At 53.8% G+C, this 24,580-nt stretch overlaps 1 protein-coding gene across 9 annotated transcripts; it reads left to right on the forward strand.

Annotated features, from left to right (window-relative positions):
• The first annotated feature begins 7,210 nt into the window (after nt 1-7,210).
• Nucleotides 7,211-24,175, forward strand: EXOC7 (exocyst complex component 7). 9 transcript variants are annotated; one of them, XM_058702783.1, is made up of 21 exons: nt 7,211-7,344; nt 7,539-7,604; nt 8,724-8,908; nt 9,099-9,204; nt 11,591-11,813; nt 13,868-14,035; nt 16,469-16,561; nt 17,479-17,547; nt 18,473-18,618; nt 18,884-19,036; nt 19,287-19,385; nt 19,708-19,770; nt 20,028-20,094; nt 20,761-20,799; nt 21,497-21,562; nt 21,860-21,980; nt 22,199-22,294; nt 23,205-23,268; nt 23,477-23,518; nt 23,628-23,761; nt 24,001-24,175. In XM_058702783.1, the coding sequence occupies exons 1-21, from the start codon at nt 7,285-7,287 to the stop codon at nt 24,101-24,103; spliced, it is 2,163 nt and encodes a 720-aa protein (XP_058558766.1). In that variant the 5' UTR covers nt 7,211-7,284; the 3' UTR covers nt 24,104-24,175. The 9 variants fall into 9 exon arrangements, with proteins under 9 accessions (XP_058558766.1, XP_058558767.1, XP_058558768.1 ...); XM_058702784.1 differs by lacking the exon at nt 20,761-20,799; XM_058702785.1 differs by lacking the exon at nt 17,479-17,547.
• The last annotated feature ends 405 nt before the right edge of the window (nt 24,176-24,580 follow it).

Consider the following 24,580-nt stretch of genomic DNA (forward strand, 5'->3'; position numbering starts at 1 on the left):
TTTCATATCACAGGCCTCCTCCCTGGCCTGGAAATGTGCGAAATGTCACTCACGTGTCCCCTTAGCCAGCACCTGGTGGCTTCTGCTCTTTAAACAACCCGTCCAATGTTTGGCACTCACGGCCTGGTTGATTTCGTCTCCTTGATCTTCAAGAATGACCTCACCAGGCGCCTGGGTGGCGCAGTCGGTTAAGCGTCCGACTTCAGCCAGGTCACGATCTCGCGGTCTGTGAGTTCGAGCCCCGCGTCAGGCTCTGGGCTGATGGCTCGGAGCCTGGAGCCTGTTTCCGATTCTGTGTCTCCCTCTCTCTCTGCCCCTCCCCCGTTCATGCTCTGTCTCTCTCTGTCCCAAAAATAAATAAAAAACGTTGAAAAAAAATTAATAAAATAAATGAACTAAAAATAAAATGGAGACTACCTAGGAAGTTTTTCTGACAAGACCAAAAAAGACCCAAAGGAAATATGAAACATTACATGTATTGAATGTATTGAACAATAGAGTTGTGTTGCTTTAAAAAAATTTTTTTAATGTTTGTTTATTTTTGAGAGAGAGAGAGAGAGACAGGCTCAGAGTATGAGCAGGGGAGGAGCAGAGAGAGAGGGAGACACAGAATCCGAAACAGGCTCCAGGCTCTGAGCTGTCAGCACAGAGCCGGATGCAGGACTCGAACTCACCGCGAGATCGTGACCTGAGCTGAAGTCAGTGGATTAACTGACTGAGCCCCTGGTTTTGTTTTATTTATTTTTTTTAATGCTTATTTATTTTTGAGGGGGGAGGGGCAGAGAGAAAGGGGGACAGAGGATCAGAAGTGGGTTCCTCGTTGGGGCGCCTGGGTGGCTCGGTCGGTTAAGCGTCCGACTTCAGCTCAGGCCATGATCTCACAGACCGTGAGTTCGAGGCCCGCGTCAGGCTCTGGGCTGATGGCTCACAGCCTGGAGCCTGCTTCCGATTCTGTGTCTCCCTCTCTGTCTGCCCCTCCCCCGTTCTTGCTCTGTCTCTGTCTCTCTCTGTCTCAAAAATAAACGTAAAAAAAAAAAAAAAAGAAGTGGGTTCCTCGCTCACAGCAGAGAGCCCAGTGTGGGGCTTGAAATCACAAACCGAACCTTGAGATCATGACCTGAGCTGAAGTCGGATGCTTAACCGACTGAGGCACCCAAGCGCCTTCATTCCTAGGTTTTTGATGAAAAATTTTTTCTCACAAATGGATGTTAGATTTTGTCAAATGCTTTTTTTGTATCTTTTGATATGTTTAATATCATGAATTACTTTAATTGGCTTTCAAATGTTGAACCAGCCTTTCATACCTGGAATAAATCCCACCTAGTCGTGGTGTTATAATTCTTTTTATACATTGTTGGATTTGATTTGCCAATATTTTGAGTATTGTTGCATCTGTATTCATGAGAGATATTGTTCTGCAGTTTTTTTTATTGTTTATTTATTTTTGAGAGAAAAATAGCAGGCAAGCGAGCAAGGGGCAGAGAGAGAGGGAGACAGTATCCCAAGGCAGGTCCCGTGCTGTCAGCGTGGAGCCCCAAACGGGGCTCGAACCCACGAAGCGCAAGATCATGACGTTACCAAAATCAAGAGCTGGACACTTAACCCACTGAGCCGCCCAGATGCCCCTGCAATTTTTCTTTCTTGAAATGCCTTTAGCTGGTTTTAGTTTTAGGGTAATGCTGACCTCCCAGAATGGGTTTGGAAGTACTTCTTCTGCTTCCATTTTCTGAAAGAGAGTGTAGAGAATTGGTATCATTTCTTCTTTAAATCTTCGGTAGACTTCATCAGTGAACCCATCTGGCCTTGGTGCTCTCTGTTTTGGAAGTTTCTTAATTATTCATTAAACATCTTTAACAGATAAAGCCCTATTCAGATTATTTCTTTCTCTTTGTGTGAGTTTTGGTAGATTGTGTCTTTCAGTAAATTGGTCTGTTTCCACTAAGTTAAATTTCAGAGCATAGAGTTGTTCATCATATTGCTTATTATCCTCTTAATGTCCATGGGCTCAGTAATGACGACCCCTGTTTCATTTCTGATGTTAGTAATTTGTGTCCTCCCTTTTTTTCCCTTGATTAATCTGAGTAGAAGTTATCAATTTTATTGATTTTCTTTTGAAAGAACCAACTTTTGACTTCCTTGATTTTCTCTATTACTTTTCTGTCTTCAATTTCACTGAGTTCTAATTTTTTTTAATGTTTATTTGGTTTTTAAAAAAATTTTTTTAACGTTTATTTATTTTTGAGACAGAGAGAGACAGAGCATGAACGGGGGAGGGGCAGAGAGAGAGGGAGACACAATCTGAAGCAGGGTCCAGGCTCTGAGCCATCAGCCCAGAGCCTGACGTGGGGCTCGAACTCACGGACCGTGAAATCGTGACCTGAGTTGAAGTCGGACGCTTAACCGACTGAGCCACCCAGGCGCCCCTATTTGTTTTTGAGAGAGAGAAAGAGAGAGAGAGACACAGTGTGAGCAGGAAAGGGGCAGAGAGAGAGGGAGACACAGAATCGGAAGCAGGCTCCAGGCTCCAAGCTGTCAGCACAGAGCCTGACGTAGGGCTCGAACCCACGAGCTGTGAGATCATGACCTGAGCCGAAGTCGGACACCCAACCAATTGAGCCACCCAGGTGCCCCCAATTTCACTGATTTCTAATGTCCATTATTTCTGATATTCTGCTTATTTTGGATTTAATGTTTTTTTCTTTTTCTAGTTCCCTAAAGTGGAAGCTTAGATTTACTGATTTTATTCTTTTTCATTTTTTTAAAGAATTTTTTTACCTCTCTCTTTTTTTTAATGTTTATTTATTTCTGAGAGAGAGAGAGAGAGAGAACATGTGCTCACAATCGGGGGAGGAGCAGAGAGAGAGGGAGACACAGAATCTGAAGCAGGCTCCAGGCTCTGAGCTGTCAGCACAGAGCCCGACGTGGGGCTTGAACCCACGAACCGCGAGATCATGACCTGAGCTGACGTCAGACGCTTAACCGGGTGAGCCACCCAGGCGCCCCAGATGTACTGATTTTAGGTCTTTCTTCTCTAATGTATCCATTCAATATTATAACTTTCCCTCCAAGCACTGTTTTCACTGCATCCCACAACATTTGATAAATTGCATTTTCCTTTTCATTTAGTTCAAAATTAAACATGAGATGCCATTCCTCATCTATCAGATTGGCAAAAATGTTAAAATTTGATAGTACTTAGTGTGGGTTTAGCTGTGGGGAAGGAGGCACATTTGTAAAGTGGTATCCAGGGGCGCCTGGGTGGCGCAGTCGGTTAAGCGTCCGACTTCAGCCAGGTCACGATCTCGCGGTCCGTGAGTTCGAGCCCCGCGTCAGGCTCTGGGCTGATGGCTCGGAGCCTGGAGCCTGTTTCCGATTCTGTGTCTCCCTCTCTCTCTGCCCCTCCCCCGTTCATGCTCTGTCTCTCTCTGTCCCAAAAATAAATTAAAAATGTTAAAAAAATAAAATAAAATAAAGTGGTATCCGAAGTACAGAGTCGTTCAGCCATTTGGGATGGTAATTTGTACACATCTATACAGATTTTTAAAAGTATATGGTTTGGGGCACGTGGGTGGCTCAGTCGGTTAAGCATCTGACTTTGACTCAGGTCATGATCTCGAGGTTCTTGGGTTCGAGCCCTGTGCAGGGCTCTGTGCTGACAACTCGGAGCCTGGAGCCTGCTTCAGATTCTGTGTCTCCCTCTGTCTTTGCCCCTCCGCCATGTGTACTCTGTCTCTCTCTTTCTGTCTCTCTCTCTCAAAAATAAAACATTAAAAAAAATTTAAAGTATATGGTTCAACTTAGGAATGTGTACATGTCTGTATATAGGGGTGGTCTGTGCAGGATGTATGAGCCATCTATGTAAGGGCAGTCTCCAACAGCAAAAACCTGGAAACAACCCAAGTGCCCATTAGTGGAGGACGGCTTTGCTATGATGTATCTCTTCAGTGAAATACTATGCAAAGGAGGCGGGAGATCTCTGATACTGATATTGAAAGATGATGGAGGTTGAATGAAGATACAGGCCACAGGAAAGGATGTTTAATGGGATAGCATTTGCGTTTTTCATTTCTTTGTTTTTGTTTTGTTTTTCAATTTTTTGAAATGTCTATTTATTTTTGAGAGACAGAGACAGAGTACAAGTGGGGGAAGGGCAGAGAGAGAAGGAGACACAGAATCTGAAGCAGGCTCCAGGCTCTGAGCTGTCAGCACAGAGCCCGACAGGGGGCTCGAACCCAGGAGCTGTGAGATCATGACCTGAGCCGAAGTCGGACGCTCAACTGACTGAGCCACCCAGGCGCCCCCCCCACCATTTTTTTAAAGTAGGTTCCATACCCACCGTGGGGCTCAAACTCACAACCTGAGATCAAGAGTCATATGCTCTCCTGACTGAGCCAGCCAGGCACCCCGAGACAGGCTATTTTTTTTTTAATTTATTTTTATTTTTTTTTAATTTTTTAAATTTTTTTATTTTTTTAGGCTATTTTTGATCATTACTGAAAAAAGGAAAATTTGTTTTCTTAGAAGTGTTTTAATAGAAAAGTAATTTAAACTCATTGTGTTTCAAAACTAGAGAAACGGAATCACCCATCTACTCTGCTTACCATTTTAGTACTTTGTGTTTTCCTGAAGTCTTTCTTGCAGCTCATCAACCATATTTTCAAGGTCTGTAAGGCCAGCCATGTATTTCCTGGCACACACAAGTTCAGTATTGCTACAGGGCCAGGAAACACTGGTTTGGAGGAATTCTACACTTGGTTCCTCAGGGAGAGCACAGAGTCTGGAATTAGGAAGCTACCAAACTAAAGAACACACTGTTGGGGGAGAGAGGGCTCTTCCACCCTCCTTCCTTCTGGAAAGAGAGTCTCTGAGTGGACGGGGGCGGGCGGGGGGGGCTTGGCTGTGATTGCCCCCTTTGTGTTCCGCACAAGTTTCCGAATGAACGGCAAGGCTTCTGAGGCTGTAACCAAACAAAACACCACTTGCTCCTTTTGCCAAAGCAGCTCATGCCGACTATAGCTGGTGAATTACAGCTTTCACTGAATCACTGTTTGCTTGTCAACACACGCCTGACATTGGGCTGAGAATGATTTAAACTCGTCTTTCATTCTGTCTACTTTTACTAGATATGGTTGTCATAAACATAACCTCCTTTTTACAATGGATTTTCTCGAAAATCAGATTGGCGGTTTTGCATGGCAACAAACAACACTCCTGAGCCACCCAGCGGTGCAGAGGCAGGGAGCCGCCTCAGCTGCCCCCCGCTCCCAGCCAGCTGTGTTGACTTAGTGCACCTGACCTCTCTCATCTGCAGAAGGGAGACAACAGCTGTGCCTGACTTGTAAGTTTATTGTGAGGATTAGATGAGATAAGGAGTCAGCATGGTATTTGTCACAGAGATGGGCAAACAGAGGGCTCTCAGTACAGGATAGCTGGCTACCAAAGTACACTTTAGGGAGATTTGAGAAAATACAAAAAAGCATATACACCTATAACTTATTTGCAAAAATGCAATGGTACTGTACAAAGTTCAAGGTATTTGTTCACAACCATAGGGATCTTAAGACTTATAGAGCATGAGGTTATCGATACTTTTCTGGAGCATCTCCTGTGGGCTAGGAACTGTTCAGAGAAGTAGGTGCTGAAGGAGGCCCTCTGGGCTGCTCCGCTGAGCTCAAAGCCTTTTCCACGGTAGCCCTCCTGGCCTTCATTCTGTACCGTGGCACCTCACTGTTCAAACTTTCCCTGTTACTTAGTTCTTAGGATTGCATGACGACTACCTCAGTGAATCATCCCAGGTGCCCTTCCACAATGAATCTGTTTTCTTATCTGCCCCATCTGCAAGGGGGCTGTGCTTCATGAAGATTTCCTTCAATGCCACTTTTGTAACTGTCCTCCTGCCCCAGTGGAAGTGCTGCCCAATCCCTCTCTGGGCTCTTGGTCCCATCTTGTCCTCCCTCCTCTTTGATGTGGTGGGTCCTGGGGTGACCTTGGGGATGCTATGGCTTGGTATCCTGAAATATTCTCACCCACCGGTACATGCCTTGTTGTCTGTCCCCTTCCGCCTGGATGCTGAGTCCGTAGAGGAACGCAGGAAAACCACACAGCCATTTACCTCCCCAAGGATTAGGGGAGGGTGGGCAGGGAAGGGATGGAGGAAGGAGTGACATTAGATTTTGCAGGAGCTGAGTCTTGTGAATACAGAACATCCAGCGCTCTACAGGGACGTTGAACGCAGGGCCCCTGCAGCTGTGGTTAGTGGAAGTTCTGGGCAGAGGAGCTAGGATGTTTTGGAACTCTGGAGAAGGGGCCCTGCCAGCCTTCCAAGCCTTATCTCATTGCCCCAAAGCCTCTGCGAAAAATGCTCCCTGTGGGTCTGAATCCCTGCAGACAGGCGCCCATCTTTCCCTAACTGATAATAGTTAAGATGCTGGACCTCAATCCCTCAGGCAGGTTTCGGATCTTTCAGCCTTCCCCCTTGTACCTTTTCCCGATCTAGGTAAGCTCCCAGCAGAAGACCCTTCTCTACCCGCAGCCTGGTTCCTCCCTAACCCCCTCCCCCCGCCCCCAACAAATAAAACCAGAGCTCTCTCCAAAACTGCTGCTGTAGGGTGCGGCTTGGACCGCAAGCTCCAAGCCCCCGGATGGATGCTCCGAGGACTCCGCCAGCCCCGGGAATTTGGCCGGCCCCACACAAGCCAGGATTATGGTTATGGCTGACACCCGGGTCATGAGCGATCACTCTGTCCCCAGCTCCCAGTCCGGGGCTTGCACACACGGCCTGCTCCATAAAGTTTGCATACTGTAGGAACGAAGATAGAAGCCACTACGCAAGCCCCTAGTTCATTAAATGGCCACACATTGGGGCCTACGGTGTGACACGCTTCGTGCTGCGGTCTGCGGGGAACGCGATATCGGTGCCTGGACACAACATGCGATCTAGGGAAACAAATTTGTGGTCTTCCCCAGCGGCCTTTGTCCAAAGGGTCAGCATTCATACGAAGACGGCAAACGAGCTATCACCGTCCTGCCGGCCGCGCAATACAACGCCACTCGTGAACCTTTTCGGACAAGGCAGGCAACCTGCCCTTGCCACACCCAAGATGGCCACCTGCACCGGCCCATTACTTAGTCCGCGCAAGCTCAGTTCCGACTGCCACTCCCAACATGGCACCACCAGCGCGCCCCGGGGAGGGACCAAAGGCGGAAGTGGGTGTGACACAGACGGGAGCCGAGAGGGCTCGCAGAGGCCAGACACAAGGGAGTGGGAGCTGCTGGGCCGAGGCGATGATCCCCCCGCAGGAGGCGTCCGCCCGGCGGCGGGAGATCGAGGACAAGCTGAAGCAGGTGAGGCTGGGGCTGGGAAGCAGGTGAGGGAAGGGGCCGAGATCCGGGCCAGAGCTTCTACTCAGGGAGGAGACAGGGCTAGGAGGGAGCACACCCTGCGAGGAGAAGGGGTTGGGGGCGAGGCCGTGAGGTTGGACGCGATGGTCTGCTTTAGCCTCCGGCTTCTTGAGATGTCCTCCCCCGGCTTCCCCCAGGAGGAAGAGACGCTGTCCTTCATCAGAGACAGCCTGGAGAAGAGCGACCAGCTCACCAAGAACATGGTGAGTAACCCCTCGGGTGGGAGGGCCAGACAGGTCTCCAGACCCTGGGGGAGAGCCCTTTTCCTGGCGGTAACGGTACAGAAGGCCAGGGGTTGGAGCCTGGGCGGTGATGGTGGTAATGTGAGGGTTTCTCTAGCAACAGTGTGGGTGTCTTATCTAGCTCTCTTCCCCTTTTCCGCCCCTTCACTGGGGATGCCGTAGCCCCTGCTGGTGCAGATTTCGGCTTTCTGTCCAAGCTCTCCATTCTTCCTTCCCCCCTTCCTCAGTCATTTAGCGAGACTGATTTACGTGGGCTGGGTACTGGTCCTGTGTCATCCTCAATTCAAGTGATGATCAGAGGACCAGGTTAGCCTGAGATTCTGAGGCAGAGTAAACTCAGCCTTCACCCCAGAGGGCTTTAGGGGTAGATGGAGATTTGAAATCAGACCGATCGTCTTATGTGTGTGTGGCTCCTGACAGGTAACTCTGACCTTTAGTTAACTCGTCTACTAAGAGACGATGCCAGCCTCCCAAAGTGGCTGTGAAGGTCACAGGAGCCAATGGGAATGCATCTTGCAGAGTACCTGGTCTACAATAGGTGTTCAACAAATACGAGTTTCCTTCCTTATTTCTAGAAGAGACTGGGAGAGCTCAAATTGAATAGATACAAACTTGGGTATGTGTTAAGTAACACAGTCATAAAGTTCTAGTCCTTATTTAATGAGATTCGCCCTTAGAGAGAGAGGGTTTTGAAGGTACGAGCAATGCATTGGAGGCTACTCTGTATGAAACCACTTCCCGTTCAATCTAGGAAAGCTTCAGAGAGAAGGTGAAATTGAGATTTGGCTTCAGAGGGTGGAAGGGAAGCCATCCTGGGGTGATTACCTTAGAAGGAGTTCATTTGATGCTTGGCCTGCCCTCAAATCAAACTTCATCCAGTTTATCCGGACCGCCTCCTCTGTGCTCTGCACATGGGGGGTGCTGGGGGTACAGTGGTGAACAAGTACGCCCTCTCCCATCCCTCACGGACTTTATTATCTAGAAAGCCAGAGAAAAGGCAGCAAATGCCAAAGACCCCGTGGGTGGGTAGAAGCAGTCCGGGGACAACCCTGAGTCCTGAGACTGGGCTGCCCTCCGCAGGTGTCTATCCTGTCCTCCTTTGAGAGCCGCCTTATGAAGCTGGAGAATTCCATCATCCCTGTGCACAAGCAGACAGAGAACCTGCAGCGGCTGCAGGAGAACGTTGAGAAGACTCTATCCTGCCTGGACCACGTCATCAGCTACTACCATGTGGCCAGTGACACTGAGAAAATCATCAGGGAGGGGTGAGCTAGGGCCAGAGGGTCACATGGCTAACACCTCTTGGGCCAGTGACCCTAGGCTTTAGAAAGGAGGGCTTGAATATTTGAGCCTAGAATTCTCTGTGCTAATTCTCTTCTCTTCCAAATACCATTCACATGGTCGTTCCTTTTCATCTTCCACTGCCCAAGCTGATGCACCTCTTCTCCTTCACAGCCCCACAGGCAGGCTGGAAGAGTATCTGGGGAGCATGGCCAAGATTCAGAAGGCGGTGGAGTATTTCCAGGACAATAGCCCAGACAGCCCAGAGCTCAACAAAGTGGTGAGGGGCCCGCGGGCTAAGGTGGGAGGTTTGGGGACACCAGCCCCTGTCCTGGTCTCATGAGGGACACTGGACCAGCTTAAAAGAGAACATATGGAAGAAACACTAGTAGGTAATACAATATGCATACTGTAGGCATTAAGATTTCTGCCTCAGGAATTATAGATAACACATTTTTAGTACGTTTTTATAATTTGACTGAACTATAAATTACATATCAAATATAAATATTTTTTATTCTTATAATTATTTTTTTATTAGAGAGAGAGAGTGCGCAAACGCAAGTTGGGGAGAGGGGGAGGAGAGGGGGAGAGAGAATCTTAAGCAGGCTCCGTGCTCAGCAAGGAGCCCAATGCAGGGCTCGATCCCACGACCTTGGGATCATGACCTGAGCCAAAATCAAGAGTCGGGTGTTCAACCAACAGAGCCACCCAGGCGCCCCATAAATTTAACATTTGATCTTTATACATGCATTTGTGTTTTTTCTGCTATGGTAAAAAAAAAAAAAAAAACATAATATAAAATTTGCCATTAAATTTTTTTTTAACGTTTCTTATTTTTGAGAGAGAGACAGAGCATGAGCAGGGGAAGGGCAGAGAGAGAGGGAGACACAGAATCCGAAGCAGGCTCCAGGCTCTGAGCTGTCAGTACAGAGCCCAATGCAGGGCTCGAACCCACGAACCGCGAGATTATGACCTGAGCCAAAGTCGGATGCCCACCCGACTGAGCCACCCAGGTGCCCCTCCTCTCTCGTTTTTGAAACATCTTTATTGAGATACAGTTCACATACCATAACGTTTGCTCACTTAAAGTATGCAGTTCACTGGTTCTAGTATAATCACAGAGTTGCACGATGTCCCTGGGACCGATTTGAGAACACTTTGATCACCCGAACAGGAACCCCGAACCCACTGGCGGCCATGCCCCTCCACCCCTCTTCCCATTCACCCAGCTTCTGCGAGTCACTGGTCTGTGCTCTCTTTCTCCAGATTTGTCTCTTCCAGGCTTCTGATGTGAATAAGGTCGTATAATATGTGACCTTTTGTGTCTGCCTTTCACTTAGCATAATGTTTTCAAGGTTCATGCACATAGTGTTGTATGTCAGTGTTCAGTCCTGGGTATGGCTGAATAATACCGAATTGTGTGGATGGCCCACATTCTGGTTCTCCGTTCGCCACTTGATGGACTCTCCATTTTTTGGCTATTATGAGTAGCATTGCTGTGAACCCTCATGTACACTCTTTGTGTGGACACATGTTTTCTCTTCTCTTGGATGTTCTGGATATCTGTTCCTTATCAGATATATAATTTGCAGATGTTTTCTCTCATCCTGTGGGTTGTTTTTCCACTTTTTTTTTTTTAATTTTTTTTAACATTTATTTATTTTTGAGACAGAGAGAGACAGAGCATGAGCAGGGGAGGGGCAGAGAGAGAGGGAGACACAGAATTCGAAACAGCTCAGCTGTTAGCTCAGAGCCCGATGCGGGGCTCGAACTCACGGACCGCGAGATCATGACCTGAGCCGAAGTCGGACGCCCAACCAACTGAGCCACCCAGGCACCCCTGTTTTTCCACTTTTTTGATGGTGTCCTTTGCAGCCCAGAAGTTTTTCGTTTGACATTGTTCAACTGATCTATTTTTTTCTTTTGCAAACCATTTTCTTCTTCTTCTTTTTTTTTTTTTTAATTTACTTATTCTGAGAGAACGCAAGCAGGGGAGGGCCAAAGAGAGAGGGAGGAGAGAGAGTCCCAAACAGGCTCTGCACTGACAGTGCGTAGCCCGATGCAGGGCTCGAACTCATGAACCCATGAGATCATGACCTGAGCTGAGATTCAGAGTTGGATGCTTAACCGGCTGAGCCACCCAGGCGCCCCTGCAAACCATTTTTTTTTTTTTTAATTTTTTTTTTTTTTAACATTTTTAAATTTATTTTTGAGACAGAGAGAGACAGAGCATGAACAGGGGAGGGGCAGAGAGAGAGGGAGACACAGAATCCAAAACAGGCTCCAGGCTCTGAGCTGTCAGCACAGAGCCCGACGCGGGGCTCGAACTCACGGACCGCGAGATCATGACCCGAGCTGAAGTCGGACGCTTAACCGACCAAGCCACCCAGGCGCCCCTGCAAACCATTTTCTGACAGGAGGACACATTAATGGCTCAGTGAGAAAACAGTCAGCCAATATTTGTGAAGCACCTGCATCTTATAAAACTTTGAGTTTCACCCGTGAAATTACACTTTGAGAGAACACGAGGCAAAGACATAAGCAAGGGGGGCTTCATGGTTCTTTCTTCTCGGGGTTAAAGGAAGTGAAGGCAGAGGAGGGGCCAGCTGAATGCCGAAGCAGCCTCAAACCCTCTCCCTTCCTTCCTTCCCTTGTCCCCTTAGAAACTGCTATTTGAGCGGGGGAAGGAGTCTCTGGAGTCCGAGTTCCGTAGCCTGATGACCAGGCACAGTAAGGTTGTCTCCCCTGTGCTCATCCTGGATCTGATCAGCGGTGAGGACGAGCTGGAGGTCCAGGAGGAGGTGCCCCTGGAGCACCTGCCCGAGGGAGTGCTCCAGGATGTGATCCGCATCTCCCGCTGGCTGGTGGAATACGGCCGCAACCAAGGTGAGAGGGCCCCGGTGACAAGGCCAGACGGAGTGGGTTTTTTTTTTCCCCGTTTATTTCTTTAATCCATCTGGATTTTGTTGTTTTTTTAATAAAAAGGAGGTTAGTAGGAAATCACACATGAGCAATAATCTACAGTTTACGTGTCAAGTTGTGAATGTAGCCAAATTCAGGCTTTTCTTTATATACCTTAATCTCTTATTTCTTTACTTTTTTGATTAGTTATGAAGACTTCGATGTTTGTTTATTTATTTTTTTAAAGTTTACTTATTTATTCAGAGAGAGAGAGAGAGAGAGAGAGAGAGAGAGCAAGTGGTGTAGGGACAGAGAGAGAGGGAGAGAATCCCAAGCAGGGTCTGCACTGTCAGCGCACGGGACTTGAGCTCATGAACCGCGAGATCATGACCTGAGCCGAAACCAAGGGTCGGACACTCAACCGATTGCGCCACCCAGGCGCCCCGATGTTTATTTATTTTTGAGAGAGAGGGAGACAGGAGCTGAGGCAGGCTCCACCACGCGGTCGGTGCAGAGCCCAATGCGAGGCTTGAACCCGTGAACTGCAAGGTCACGACCTGAGCTGAAGTCGGACGTTTAACTGACTCAGCCACCCAGGCGCTCCCAGTCACAAAGACTTCAAGTTGTGCAGAAAGCCTTTGTCCTTTTTAACAGTTGCATATGTTCTGCAGTATGGTGGTAACATCATTTCTTTAGCCGGCCCTAGAATTAAAAAAAAAAAAAAAAAAAAATCTTGAGTCAAGCAAAAATTTTAGAAAACAAAAACTCCAACGAATATTCAATTTTAAGGTTTTTTAGCCCCCCCAAGCCCTCCTTCTATTTGTTAGCATATACACACACGCTGTCAGTGTGCATTACTGTTACCCTCTCCTTCCTTCATGGACTGCGTGGTGACAGGTCTCAGGGCTACAGGTGGTTACCTTGTGAACCCATCATGGCTCATAAGCTGCACCTTGGGGGGCCTCGGGGTCGGCGGGGCATTTTTAGGGGCTCTCCGGGGAGAAGAGGGAGGCCAGTGCATAGCCTCCAGACCCCTCAGCACCCTTCAGCCAGAGCCTCTGTGCTTTGGCCCATTTTTTACATCGGGGCGCCTCGTGACCCATTTGTCGGGACCTGCTGAAATGTACCATGGCGTGTTTCCTTGTTCACTCGAGTTTTTGGATGTTCCCGTTTTCTGGTATCGATAAATAGTGCTGCAGTGAGCATACTTGTGTGGATTGCTTTTCTCTCGGGCGTTTTCTCAGAGACGCAATTATTGGATAGAAGTGCCCAAACAGATCTGTAACCTTCTGCCATTGTGAGCTCCTGTCCAGGTCAGTGGGGCCAGTTGACAGTCCCACGACGGTCCCATGGCTCTTTCGTTTTCATTAACTTGGGCTGTCACAGTCCTTTTTTTTTTTTTTTTTTTTTTTAATTTGCACCTCATTAACAGCTAAAGATAGAGCGTGTTTTTCGTTCACCAAGACATTCCGTCGTCTCTTTGCCTCCTGTCAATTGCTCACGTCCTTTGTCCCCTTACCAAGGTGAATCTGGATGTTAGTTTTCTATTTTTTTATCTAAAAAAAAACGTAGCTTTGAAACGTAATCATCGGTTTTTCTGGGGGATATTTTCCTTTTTTAAAGACCGCCTGATGGGGTGCCTGGGTGGCTCAGTCAGCTGGGCGTCCGACTTCGTCTCAGGTCTTGATCTTGCGGTCCGTGAGTTCGAGCCCCGCGTCGGGCTCTGGGCTGACGGCTCGGAGCCTGGAGCCTGCTTTGGATTCCGTGTCTCCCTCTCTCTCTGCCCCTCCCCCACTCACGCTCTGTCTCTCTCTCCTTCAAGAATAAATAAACGTTAAAAAAAAAAAAAAAAGACAGGCTGATTTGGGATCAGGCTATGTGGGTGGCTGGGAGCCACAGCAGGTGCTACAAACGGGTTAGCGGGCAGAAACAGTGAGCTCTGTTGCTGCCCCGCACGTTGCATGGGGTGGGGAGAGAGGGTCCCGTGGCAGGGCAGAGGCAGGGACCTGCCACAGCGCTGTCACCCCGTCTCTCCCCAGATTTCATGAATGTCTACTACCAGATTCGCTCCAGCCAGCTAGACCGCTCCCTCAAGGGCCTGAAGGAACACTTCCGGAAGAGCAGTTGTTCCTCTGGGGTGCCCTACTCCCCTGCTATCCCCAACAAGAGGAAAGACACGCCCACCAAGAAGCCCACCAAGAGGCCAGGTGAGCCCCCGCCCCAGCCAGAAGGCTGCGTGGGACCTGCCTTGCTTTCGGCCACCCTGGGGTTAGCAGTGTTGGTCCTCCAGAGCCTGTCTTCACGGTGACCCCTGACCGTAGGTACCCAGGGCAGAGAGCAGGTGTCTACCCACCTAGCGAGCCCCGTCCACCGAGGCTCCGTGCTCCAGGTGAAACGTCCCCACGTGCCAGCCGCAGCTTGGCAAGCCTGGCTGTGTCAGGCGGCCGAGAGCTGCAGCCCTCGGCTGAAAGAGAGGCTAGGATATCGCAGGGCGAGGGGCTGCCGTGAACAGCACCAGGGAGAGAAAGCTCGTGAAACCGGGGGCCTCTTCCACCTTAGCCCACACTGCCGAGCTGCGGCGGCAGGCACGTGCGCTGTGTGGCCTGGGGGACTTGGGGGACCCCCCTCCCCCCTCGTGACAGCAGGCTGTGTGTAGGGCTTTCCTTCCCGACCTGCCCATGCCCCTCAGGGCCCAAGTGAGCAGAGGGCTGGGGAAGCTGGGCCTGGTGGCCCCGGCAGGAAGTGCGCCGCCTTCTCCCCGCCAGGGTGACTGTCCCGGCGGTCACCTAGAAAACCGGCTCCAAACAGTGACTGTGCTAAGCCAGCCCGCTGGGCTGCAGCTGCCTGCACACATTCAATCTATCCCCGTGCCTTTGTGGGTTGGGCAGGGGCCTCGAGGCCCTGAGGCTGCCTGCCCCGGCCAGTCTGTGCTCCCTTCCCCTGTCTCTTCTCTGACAGGCCCACGTCGGGGGGGCCCCGGGACCCGGTCTGCAGTGGCCCAAGAGTGCTGGCTGGCCATGCCGGGGCTCACAGTGGGCCTAATCTGTCCTTGGCTTATGGGCCCCAGAAGCAAACTCTGGCTGTGAGGATCCCCGCAGTTGCTGTGGGGTTTCCAGACTTGTCAGCCGCCAGTAGGTTAGGACCCATGTTGGAAACTAGGGAATCGGGCCTCTGGGACGTCAGTTCCTGGCTCAGAGGAGAGGAGCAGGGAGGCCTCAGTTGGTCGGTAATTTAACACCAGCCTCAGCGTCTCTGTGGTAATTGGGTGCCTGATGGGTTTGGCGGCTGCCCGATCAGCGTCCCCCGTCCACACCCATGGCAGCATGCTATCTAGGCTCCTCGAGGCCTGTCTGCAAGCCCATCTGTTCCTGGTCTGTTGTGGGGCAGGAATCTGATTCGCTCATTAGCAGGACCGCTTGCCGAATGGGGAGAACACAGGGAGACAGATGCTGAGCTGAGGCCCCGAACCTGGTCATTAGTAGCTAATTGTGATGTGGTACAAACAGAAAGAAATGAGCCACTCCAGACCTGGCTCCTTTTCCCCCAGCTTTTTTGGGGAGGGGGCTGCCAGGACCCAAGCCGCCTCACTCTGTTCAGAGACATGGGAGGGGGTGGGGGGACACAGGAGTCTCCAGGGAAGATGGACCAGAGTTAGCTACGAGGACCTCGTCCCCCCTCCCAGTGCATTTCATTATCGACGGAGCTGTCCTCGTCCATTTAAAAAGCTATTTCATTTGCCCGCATTTTCTGCCCTGAGATGTCTCATTCCCGCAGAGGTGGCTGACCCTGGAGGCTGTAGGCACTGCAGTTTTGTTTTCGTTGTTGTTTTCACTTGTGATACTAACTGTTGTTTTTTCCCCCATGCCGAGAGCATGCACCCTTTCTACTGCCCTCCCTCTGGCTCTGTGCCGTGGCTTCTGTTAACTGCCCCCCCCCCCATCCTAGCTTCTGAGTTTTTTTCCCATTGCTTTGGGGGTTCAGGTGGCTTTGGTGCACGCGGCCAGGCTGCCTCAGGGTCTCCAAGCCTTCCGTCTTGGGCATTGCTGTCCCAGGAAGCTCAGTGCTGTCTCACCAACTCCCGGGTTCTGTTTTCTGTTGACCTCTGTTTAGCCACATCCCAACACTGAGCATGCCTGGGGCCGGGGACTCTGCCTGGGGTTTCAGGCCGGGCCTTGGGCCTGCTGGCCTCCAGGGGTCTCCAGGCTTTGCCAACCTGGCTGTGCCCTCTGGGTGTGAGAGCCTTGTCACCAGCTCCTCCGTCCTGAGCCCTGGTTTATTCTGACTTAAATGCCACTCAATAGTGTTTTTTATTTTTGGCTTCCCCTGATGGATCTTTGCCCATCTCCTCTCCTTCACCCGCTGCCCTTTCTAAAAAGCACTCGATCCAGAACGATGAGGGTCAGTAGCAGAATCAGGAGCCCCGTGTGGAGAGCGACCCGTGTCTGTTCCTTCCTGCCCATCTGCAGCGTCTCCGGTGGTCCTGGGAAGGGGCCTGCTGGAGAGATGGCGTGTGGGCATGCTCACTGTCGGGGGGTCCGGGTGTGGGGCTCAGGGCGGGGGGCAGGTGGAGGGCCGCTGCTGTTTTCTCTCACTCATTTCCTAGGTCCTCTTATCTGCTCTCTGTGTGGCTCTGGTGACAGGGACGATCCGTAAGGCTCAGAACCTTCTGAAACAGTATTCCCAGCATGGTCTAGATGGGAAAAAGGGGGGCTCTAACCTCATTCCTCTGGAAGGTAATCACTCTGTGTTCCTCTCCTGTTCCCTCCTCCTCCACCATGTGTCCACTCTCGTGGCAGGGCAGAGCCTCCAAGCCCCCAGGAGGGCCGCGGGAGAGTCCTGGAGAGGGAAGCAGGGGGCGGGAACAGCAAGTCCCTGGTGCCACTCGTTCCAGCTGGCACAGGGGCAGCTTTCATGGCCTCGGCCTGGTCCTGTCTGGCTGCTGGCAGCTCTGCCCTCCCTGAGGCTTCCTACTCCCTCCCCTCCCTGTCTCTGTCCTTGTCTCCTATTTGAACTCAGAGCAAGTTCTTTGTCATGGGCAGCCCTTTCACGCTCAGACCAGCAGTGGCAGGACCAAGCTGGCCTAGGCCTCCGGGCCACCCCCTCCTTCCCCAGCTTTAGAAAGTGGAGTGAGAGCCACAAGGGGGATGGGCAGCCTGTAGGTCATGCCCCTCCTTGTCTCCTGTCAGAGGAAGGACAGCCCTGCCCTGGTGGACCTGACCCTCCTTTGAAAGAATAACCCTGGGAAACAAAAGAAGACTGGCCCATTCACGCAGCAGTGACACTTCTCTAGCTGAGTCTCTCTCCCTGATAGGGTGAGGTCGATAAACCCCCTGGGGCCAAGCATCAGACCCTCTGCAGCTGTCAGAAGCTCTTCAGAGCTTGGTGGTTCCGTAGGCTTTCTCTGGCCTCAGGGCTTGGAGAAGCAGCTCTCAAGGACTGTCTGGGGCACTGCAAGTCAGGCTTGAAACGGCTGTTCCCAACGTGGTCCCAGGCAGAGGAGGGGCTCAGAGCCCACTCTGGCGCCCCTTCCCCTGCACCCCATCTCACACCCCACCCGGGAGATGGAGGGCTTCTTCCCTGGCCCCGAGGGGCAGCCCACCCGGCCCCCGGATAAACGCTGCTCGCGTCTGTGCGGCCGACATCTCGCTAGGTCACGAGCATGATTTCCGAGTTAAGCACCTGTCGGAGGCCCTGAACGACAAGCACGGGCCGCTGGCTGGTGAGTACTGCAGCCCAGCCCGAGGGCAGCCGAGGAGGGCTCTGCTCTGAGGATGAGCCAGGCCTATCTGCCTCTCTCTCTCTCTCTCAAGTCTGTCTTTTGGGCACTAGGTCTCCTTGCCTCTCTCCAGATGGGAGTGCATGCCTGGCTCTCAGGGCCTGGGCCAAGGGGAGAAGTTGCTGCTACTTGGAAGGTGGCTCCCCGCAGGGCAGGGAGCCCTGACATCTGACTCCAACAACAGCTCCAAAGCTCTGACTTGGAGCCCGTTCGTTTGCTGATAGGACCAGGCTGCCTGCAGGTGCCCCCGTCCCAGCCTCCAGTAGCGGGGCCGGGTCTCCTCCTGGGGCAGCTGACCGGCAGGGAGCCCTCCCTTTCTGGGACTCACATCGCCTTTTCTCAAAGGTTGACCCCATGCCGGCTAGTCTCATAGCCCATGGCCCACCGCTGCCTGAGACATTCCAGAAGGTCTGGCTGGGCTGATAACTGCCTTCAGCGGCCCAGCATTTTCTCAGACGGGCGGGCACTGCTGCTCACCCACCCTGGCTGCCTTCTTTCTAGTACCGTCCTCAGTCCTGGGGTCAGGTGTACCTTAGCCAGGAAGCTGATTTAGGGCTCTTGCCTCTGCATCCCGCCTCTAGTACCTGATGCTCTGGGACATAAACACTGTCCGGCAGAGCTGAAGGTGGAGCCAGGACAAAGGCCGGATTCAGCCCCGTTTTTCCCCTTGAACCGGTCAGGCCCGCTGGAGCCCTCTCAGCTTTCTGCCAGAACGGTCTACCTCCTTCCCATGTGCTGCTGGCCTGGGCTGCAGGCCAGGAGCTGGGGAGACCCATTCCCCCACCACCACCACCCCCCCCCCCCCACGCCCCGCAGGGAGAATGGCTGCCTCCAGACCAGCCGCTCAGGGGCACTGCTGTCCCCCCAGGGAGAGACGACACGCTGGACGTGGAGACTGACGCCTACATTCACTGTGTCAGCGCCTTCGTCAAGCTGGCCCAGAGCGAGTACCAGCTGCTGATGGACATCATCCCCGAGCACCATCAGAAAAAGACCTTTGACTCCCTGATCCAGGTCCTGCCCCGCCCCACCCTGCTCCCGGGGCCTGACCAGATGCCCCAGCAAAAGCTGTCGCTGCAGAAGTTGAGTTTGGGCCAGATCTGTCGTCCATAGCCTTCATCGTAGCCACCACCGCGTCTGGGGCGCCTCCCCATTGCCGGCTGCCTCTGCGGGGCATGCCGTCTTCCCCCACCACCCTCCGGGAGCCCTTACCACCCCTGGGAGCCAGCTCTCACCTCCCTGCGCCTCTGTGAGCTGTGCCCTCGCCCCACTCTCTCAGGATGCGCTGGATGGGCTGATGCTGGAAGGAGAGAACATCGTGTCTGCTGCCCGGAAAGCCATCATCCGGCACGACTTCTCTGCCGTGCTCACCGTCTTCCCCATCCTGCGGCACCTCAAGCAGACCAAGCCCGAGTTTGATCAAGTGCTCCAGGTATGCGGGTAGGAAACCCCCTGGGGACATGGGGAGGAGGGCTCCTGCCGCCTGGCGCAGTCTCCCGAGGGAGCCGCCTTCTCCGCCCTAACACCTCTGCTCGCAGGGTGAGCGGAAGCAGCTTCAGAGGGGCCCTGGGCACATGGAGACACTCACGGGGTGACCGGACAAGAGGGGAGGCCCTGGGGTGAGGGGCAGGGAAACAGCTGGCAAGGAGCTGGGTTCCACTGCTCTGTGTTTGCGTCCTTAGGGAACGGCCGCGAGCACCAAGAATAAGCTGGCCGGCCTCATCACCTCCATGGAGACCGTCGGAGCCAAGGCACTGGAAGACTTTGCTGACAACATCAAGGTGCTCTCTGCTCTCCGCTGCTGCTGCCTCTGCCCTAGGGGCTGTGGGCAGGACCACCAGGGGCCTGCTTCCTGTCAGCACCCACTGGCCTCCCTTTCTTTCCCAGGGGGCTCCTGAGCCCCCAAGGGGTGAAGCTCCTGCCCCACTTGTCCTGTCCCATCTTGCTCGCCTTTGTGTCTGACGGGTGTCCTGACACCTGTCTGCCAGGAGGTGGCACCAAGAGCGGGCCGCCTGGGGCCTGGGGGCCGGGGCGGGGCGGGGGGGGGGGGGGGGGGCGAGGCCTTGGGAGCAGGTTCTGGAAGTTGGGCTGTTTTTTCCACAGAATGACCCGGACAAGGAATACAACATGCCCAAGGATGGCACTGTGCATGAGCTCACGAGCAACGTAGGTGCTGCCCCAGGTCGCCTGGAGAGGGAAGGGGGCCTAGGGTGGCCCAGAGCTGCATGCTGGTGGCAGGATGCATGGCAAAGTATTTGGCGTCTCCAGTAGACTAGTTCATTCAGGGCAGGAGGCTTGCGACCACCCCATTCCCTGGGCAGACCCCTGGCCCTACATTTGCCCTGGAATGGTCAGAGGGGATGCGTTTGGGAGGTAATCTGACCTTTAGGTCCTGCCCTTGACCTTCTTTCCTCCCCAAACAGGCCATCCTCTTCCTACAGCAGCTCCTGGACTTCCAGGAGACGGCTGGTGCCATGCTGGCCTCCCAAGGTACTCGGTACCTCCCAGTGGGGCCCCCTACCCCATACCCCACTCCTCCCTCTGTCTGGAAACACGGGGGTTACCGGCCACCTCCGAAAGAGATTTCCTCCAGCCCTGTGGAGTGGGGTTTGACTGTGCCTTTCCTGTCCCAGCCTCCCTCCCTTCTTGCTCCTTCTGCCCTCCTGGCTCTGGAGAGTGGCACTCCCTGGGTCGGAGATGCCCTGCCTGGCTCGCCCCTCCTTCCGCATTTCTCCACCTGCTTTTGTGTTCGCCTGTCCTCCCAGTTAGTCCCACACAGCTGACCGTTCTGTGGGCTGGCGTCTCAGGGCCGGCCTGGCGTCTACACGCTGATCACTGCCCTGGCACTGGAGCTGGGGAGGTTGGCATTTCCGAGCACCAAGAACGAACCCGATGTGTTGGGGCCCCCGGGCCCTCCCCCTCTGTCCGTTTTCGGGGCGAGGAGCCAGGAGTGGCCTCTGGCCTGCGGTTCTCCGGACCCCCACTTCGCTGCATGCTCCCTTGCCTTCAGGGGTCCAGTATCTGTGTTCTGGCTGTCACGGGGAGGGGTCTGCTTGACTTGGGGACACGGTTTCTAACCTGTGTTTGCACTTTGCGTCTTTCTTCCTTCTTTGTCTCTCCCCCTCCCCTCTGAGTGCACTGCCTTTCACTCCGTAGTTCTCGGGGACACATACAATATTCCTTTAGACCCCCGAGGTAAGCAGCACCATCCTGCCCCTGTGTAGCCCCATGGGGGACAGAGGCCCCTGGACAGACTCAGGACCTACTGGGGAGCGGGGGTCGGAGGGGACATGGGTGTCTTCGGGGCACTCCTAATGGTCTCAGCTCCCCACAGGGCCACTTTCTGTCCCTGAGCTTATTCAAGTGACACCCTGAGTGCCCCCTCCAGGCTAGCCCAGCACCTGTGCGCCCCCTCCCTCCCTGTCCACCCCTCCTCCCCCTTGGCCTTCTGCTTGTTCAGAGGGGCCGGGTAGAGGGGGTTGTGGGAAGTGGGGGAAAAGGGCAGAGGCCGTGGGAGCCCACAAATGGGATAGGTGGGCTTTATAGACAGCACCCAGCATGAGTCAGGGCTGGGGGGGCACGGGGTGTCCCACTCCTGTCCTGCCAGCCTTCCTGTTGATCACAGTCCAGCTCGCTCACCATGCCACCCTGTCACCGCAGAGGGGCTGGCCCTGGGCTCCAGGAAGTCTGAGGGAGGGCTCCCTACAGCAGGCGGGAGCCCAGCGGCTGTGCAGACACCCAGCTCTGCCCCGAGCGCCTCCACACCCAGCCTACCCGAGGAAGGCTCGGGGCCCCTCCCAGGGTTTCCACAGTGGCTCCTGGGGCCGAGGGAAGGCCGGAGAGGGTCCTGGCTGCCGCCACCAGTGCAGTAACTGCCCTTCTCCTCTCCCAGAGACCAGTTCCTCAGCCACCAGCTACAGCTCTGAGTTCAGCAAGCGCCTGCTGAGCACGTATATCTGTGAGTGCGGTCTGGCCGGCCAGGAGCCCCCCCCCCCCCCCCCAAATCCGCCGCCTCTTCCTTCTTTCGTGCTCTCCTGCTACTGCCGGTCTACTCCTGGGCACCCTTGGCCTTTGGGATCGTAACCCAACCTCCGATTTAGGGGCAGAGGGGCAGGGCGGGCAGGGGGCCCCCGATGCTTGTGGAGTCAAGTTGGGAGGGACAAGGACGAGGGGTAGGAGCCGGTTCGCGGCCCAGAGGTTGGGTCGTTTTGGTCAGACTGCCATGGTGGATGTAGCCACGTCCTTCCCTGTGCAGGTAAAGTCCTGGGCAACCTGCAGTTGAACTTGCTGAGCAAGTCCAAGGTGTATGAGGACCCGGCTCTGAGTGCCATCTTCCTGCACAACAACTACAACTACATCCTCAAGGCCCTGGAGAAGTGAGTGGCGGCAGGTGCCGGTGTATTTCTCTCCCCAGTCCCCTGCCCACCCTCGCGGGGCAGCCTGTGCCCTCTGCCTGGACAGGCAGGGAGGCAGGGCCTTACCCCTTGTGGCCCCAGGACCTGGAGTGGTGTGAGACACGCCCCGCCGGTGCTGCCACCTTTGGGCCCTGAGAGCCGATCCCGTCCCCTCTGCTCTCTCCCTGCTCCTGCCCCAGATCCGAGCTGATCCAGCTGGTGGCAGTGACCCAGAAGACTGCCGAGCGCTCCTACCGGGAGCACATCGAGCAGCAGATCCAGACCTACCAGCGCAGGTGGGCCCCCCCCCCCCAACGCCCTCCCCTCACCCCCTCTTCCTATCCGAGCTTCAGTCAGAGTAGGGTCAGTCACTGGGACACGCTCCCCTGTGGACCCAGTCCCAGTCCGCCAGTTGCTATTGAACCACACTGGCAGGGTGGAGAGGGAAGCCGCCTCCCCTACCGCAGCCCTTGTCCTCGGGGCTGCTGTGGCCAGCCTCCCCGGAGGGTGGCCTGCCAGGGCTGCAGGCTAAGAAGGATTGAAAGGGGATGTGAGGCCAGGCAAAGAGCGAGTTTGCGAGAGCTCTTGAACTGGCAGAGCCTCGCTCTGCGGCACCCCTTCTGCTCCTTCCCCCTGCTCCTCTTGGGTTTGCGGGTCTCCTTTTTTGTGTGTTTCTTTCCGTGAGCGGTCTCCCTCCTTCCTTTGTCCTCTGCTTCCTCCTTTCTTTCTCAGCTGCTTCTCCACCCTTATGCTCCGTGAAATCGATGTGAGCGTAGCTGGTTGTATCTGTTCAACGTATTGAATTCCGTTTCTTGTTCTTAAAAGCAAGCAGCTTGAACGTTTTCTTTTTCCAAGGAAAAATCTCAGTTGTGTTCTGCTTAGTTGCGACCCCAATTGATTGCTGACCTCTCCCTCACTCAGTAGATCAAGAGATTTAAAAAACAAAACAAACCAGGGGCGCCTGGGTGGCTCAGTCAGTTAAGCATCCAGCTTCAGCTCAGGTCATGATTTTACGGCTCGTGGGTTCAAGCCCTGCCTCGGACTCTGTGCTGACAGCTTACACTCTCTCTCTCTCAAATATGAATGAACATTAAACACACACACACACACACACACACACACACACACCCCAAACCAGCCCCTGGGAAGCAGCAGCAGCCTGAAGCTGTCCCTTCTCTGCCCTCTGCTTCTCTCCCCTCCTGGCAGCTGGTTAAAGGTGACTGACTACATCGCTGAGAAGAATCTACCTGTACTCCAACCAGGAGTCAAGGTGGGTGGAAGGCCCGGGCTGGCAAGGGTTGTCCAGCAGATGTGATACTTGTTGTCACGTCTCTGGGCGAAAAATGGACAAGCATCCCGCCGGGACGAGCAAAGGGCAACGGGGGAAAGGGCCAGGCTCAGGTGTCTGGGGAAGGAGCCAGCGGCAGGGCGGCTCTGCTCTGAGGGACGCTTTCTCTGCCCTCTCTCGCCACCCCCAGCTGAGGGACAAGGAGCGGCAGATGATCAAGGAGCGGTTCAAGGTGAGCTGGGGTTCACCCCCCCTCCACTGCTTCCCGCTGCTGTGGCAGGGACACAGACCCAGAGTCTTTGTGTTCGGGTCGCTTCTGTTTCCACCTTTTTGCTGGCCAGGGCTTCAACGATGGCCTTGAAGAATTGTGCAAAATCCAGAAGGCCTGGGCTATTCCTGACACGGAGCAGAGAGACAAGATTCGCCAAGCTCAGAAAAACATCGTCAGGGAGACCTATGGGGCCTTTCTGCACAGGTGAGCCCTCCGGTCCCCACCTTCCCAGCCCTACGCCCCTCGCTCCCCCTCGCTGGGTCTCTGCTCTCCTTCCAAAAAACCACGAGGGGCTGGGGGGTGTGGGTGGCAGAGCCGGCGCCCTGGGCTTTGCTGGGGGGGCAGACGGGGACGTCACTCAGGGGCGCCCTGTCAGGAGTGCCTTAGGTTGAGGCCGACCTGGGGGGTTGCCAGCCTGCCTCCTGACCTCAGTGCCTGGTCAGGTATGGCAGCGTGCCCTTCACCAAGAACCCTGAGAAGTACATCAAGTACCGCGTGGAACAGGTGGGCGACATGATCGAGCGCCTCTTTGACACCTCTGCCTGAGCCTGCTACTGCTCCTGCCTGGCTCTGCCAGGTCAGCCATGTTATTGGACAGATAAACCAGTGTTAACTTGCCTCTGGGCCTGGTGAGTGTGACATCCTTGGGGCCAGGGGCCTTTTTCCACCCCTTCCCCAGCCTGGCGCCCTGTCCCCGAGCCCTGGGGTCCTGATTTGCATTTCTTCCTGGAGCCCCCCAGACCACCACTCTCCCAGAACCCTGGGGTTCCCTCACACCTTAGGCTTCGTGACCCTGAGCCTCCCTGGGCCACATGCTAGCTTCCAGACAGGAAAGGACAAAGAAGAAAGACCAAGGCCTATAGCCACAGCTGCCTCATGTGTACAAGAGCAGGAGAGTGAATAGCCCACCGCTGGCCCAGTTCAGAGCTGGGGGTGGAGAACGCTCCCTTGAGCCCAGAAATGTCGGTAGGGCCCAGTGAGGGGCAGGCCACAGCGCAGCCAGAGGGAGTGGCGAAAAAACAA

The sequence above is a fragment of the Neofelis nebulosa genome, chromosome 16, assembly GCF_028018385.1.
Source record: "Neofelis nebulosa isolate mNeoNeb1 chromosome 16, mNeoNeb1.pri, whole genome shotgun sequence".
NCBI lineage: Eukaryota > Metazoa > Chordata > Mammalia > Carnivora > Felidae > Neofelis > Neofelis nebulosa.

Excerpts from the sequence above, each read along its gene's own strand:
- EXOC7 (XM_058702783.1), top strand. The coding sequence starts at position 7,285 with ATGATCCCCCCGCAGGAGGCGTCCGCCCGGCGGCGGGAGATCGAGGAC. Across the intron at positions 7,605-8,723 it reads ACCAGCTCACCAAGAACATG|GTGTCTATCCTGTCCTCCTT; the intron begins GTGAGTAACCCC and ends TGCCCTCCGCAG. Across the intron at positions 21,563-21,859 it reads CCTGCTGAGCACGTATATCT|GTAAAGTCCTGGGCAACCTG; the intron begins GTGAGTGCGGTC and ends TTCCCTGTGCAG.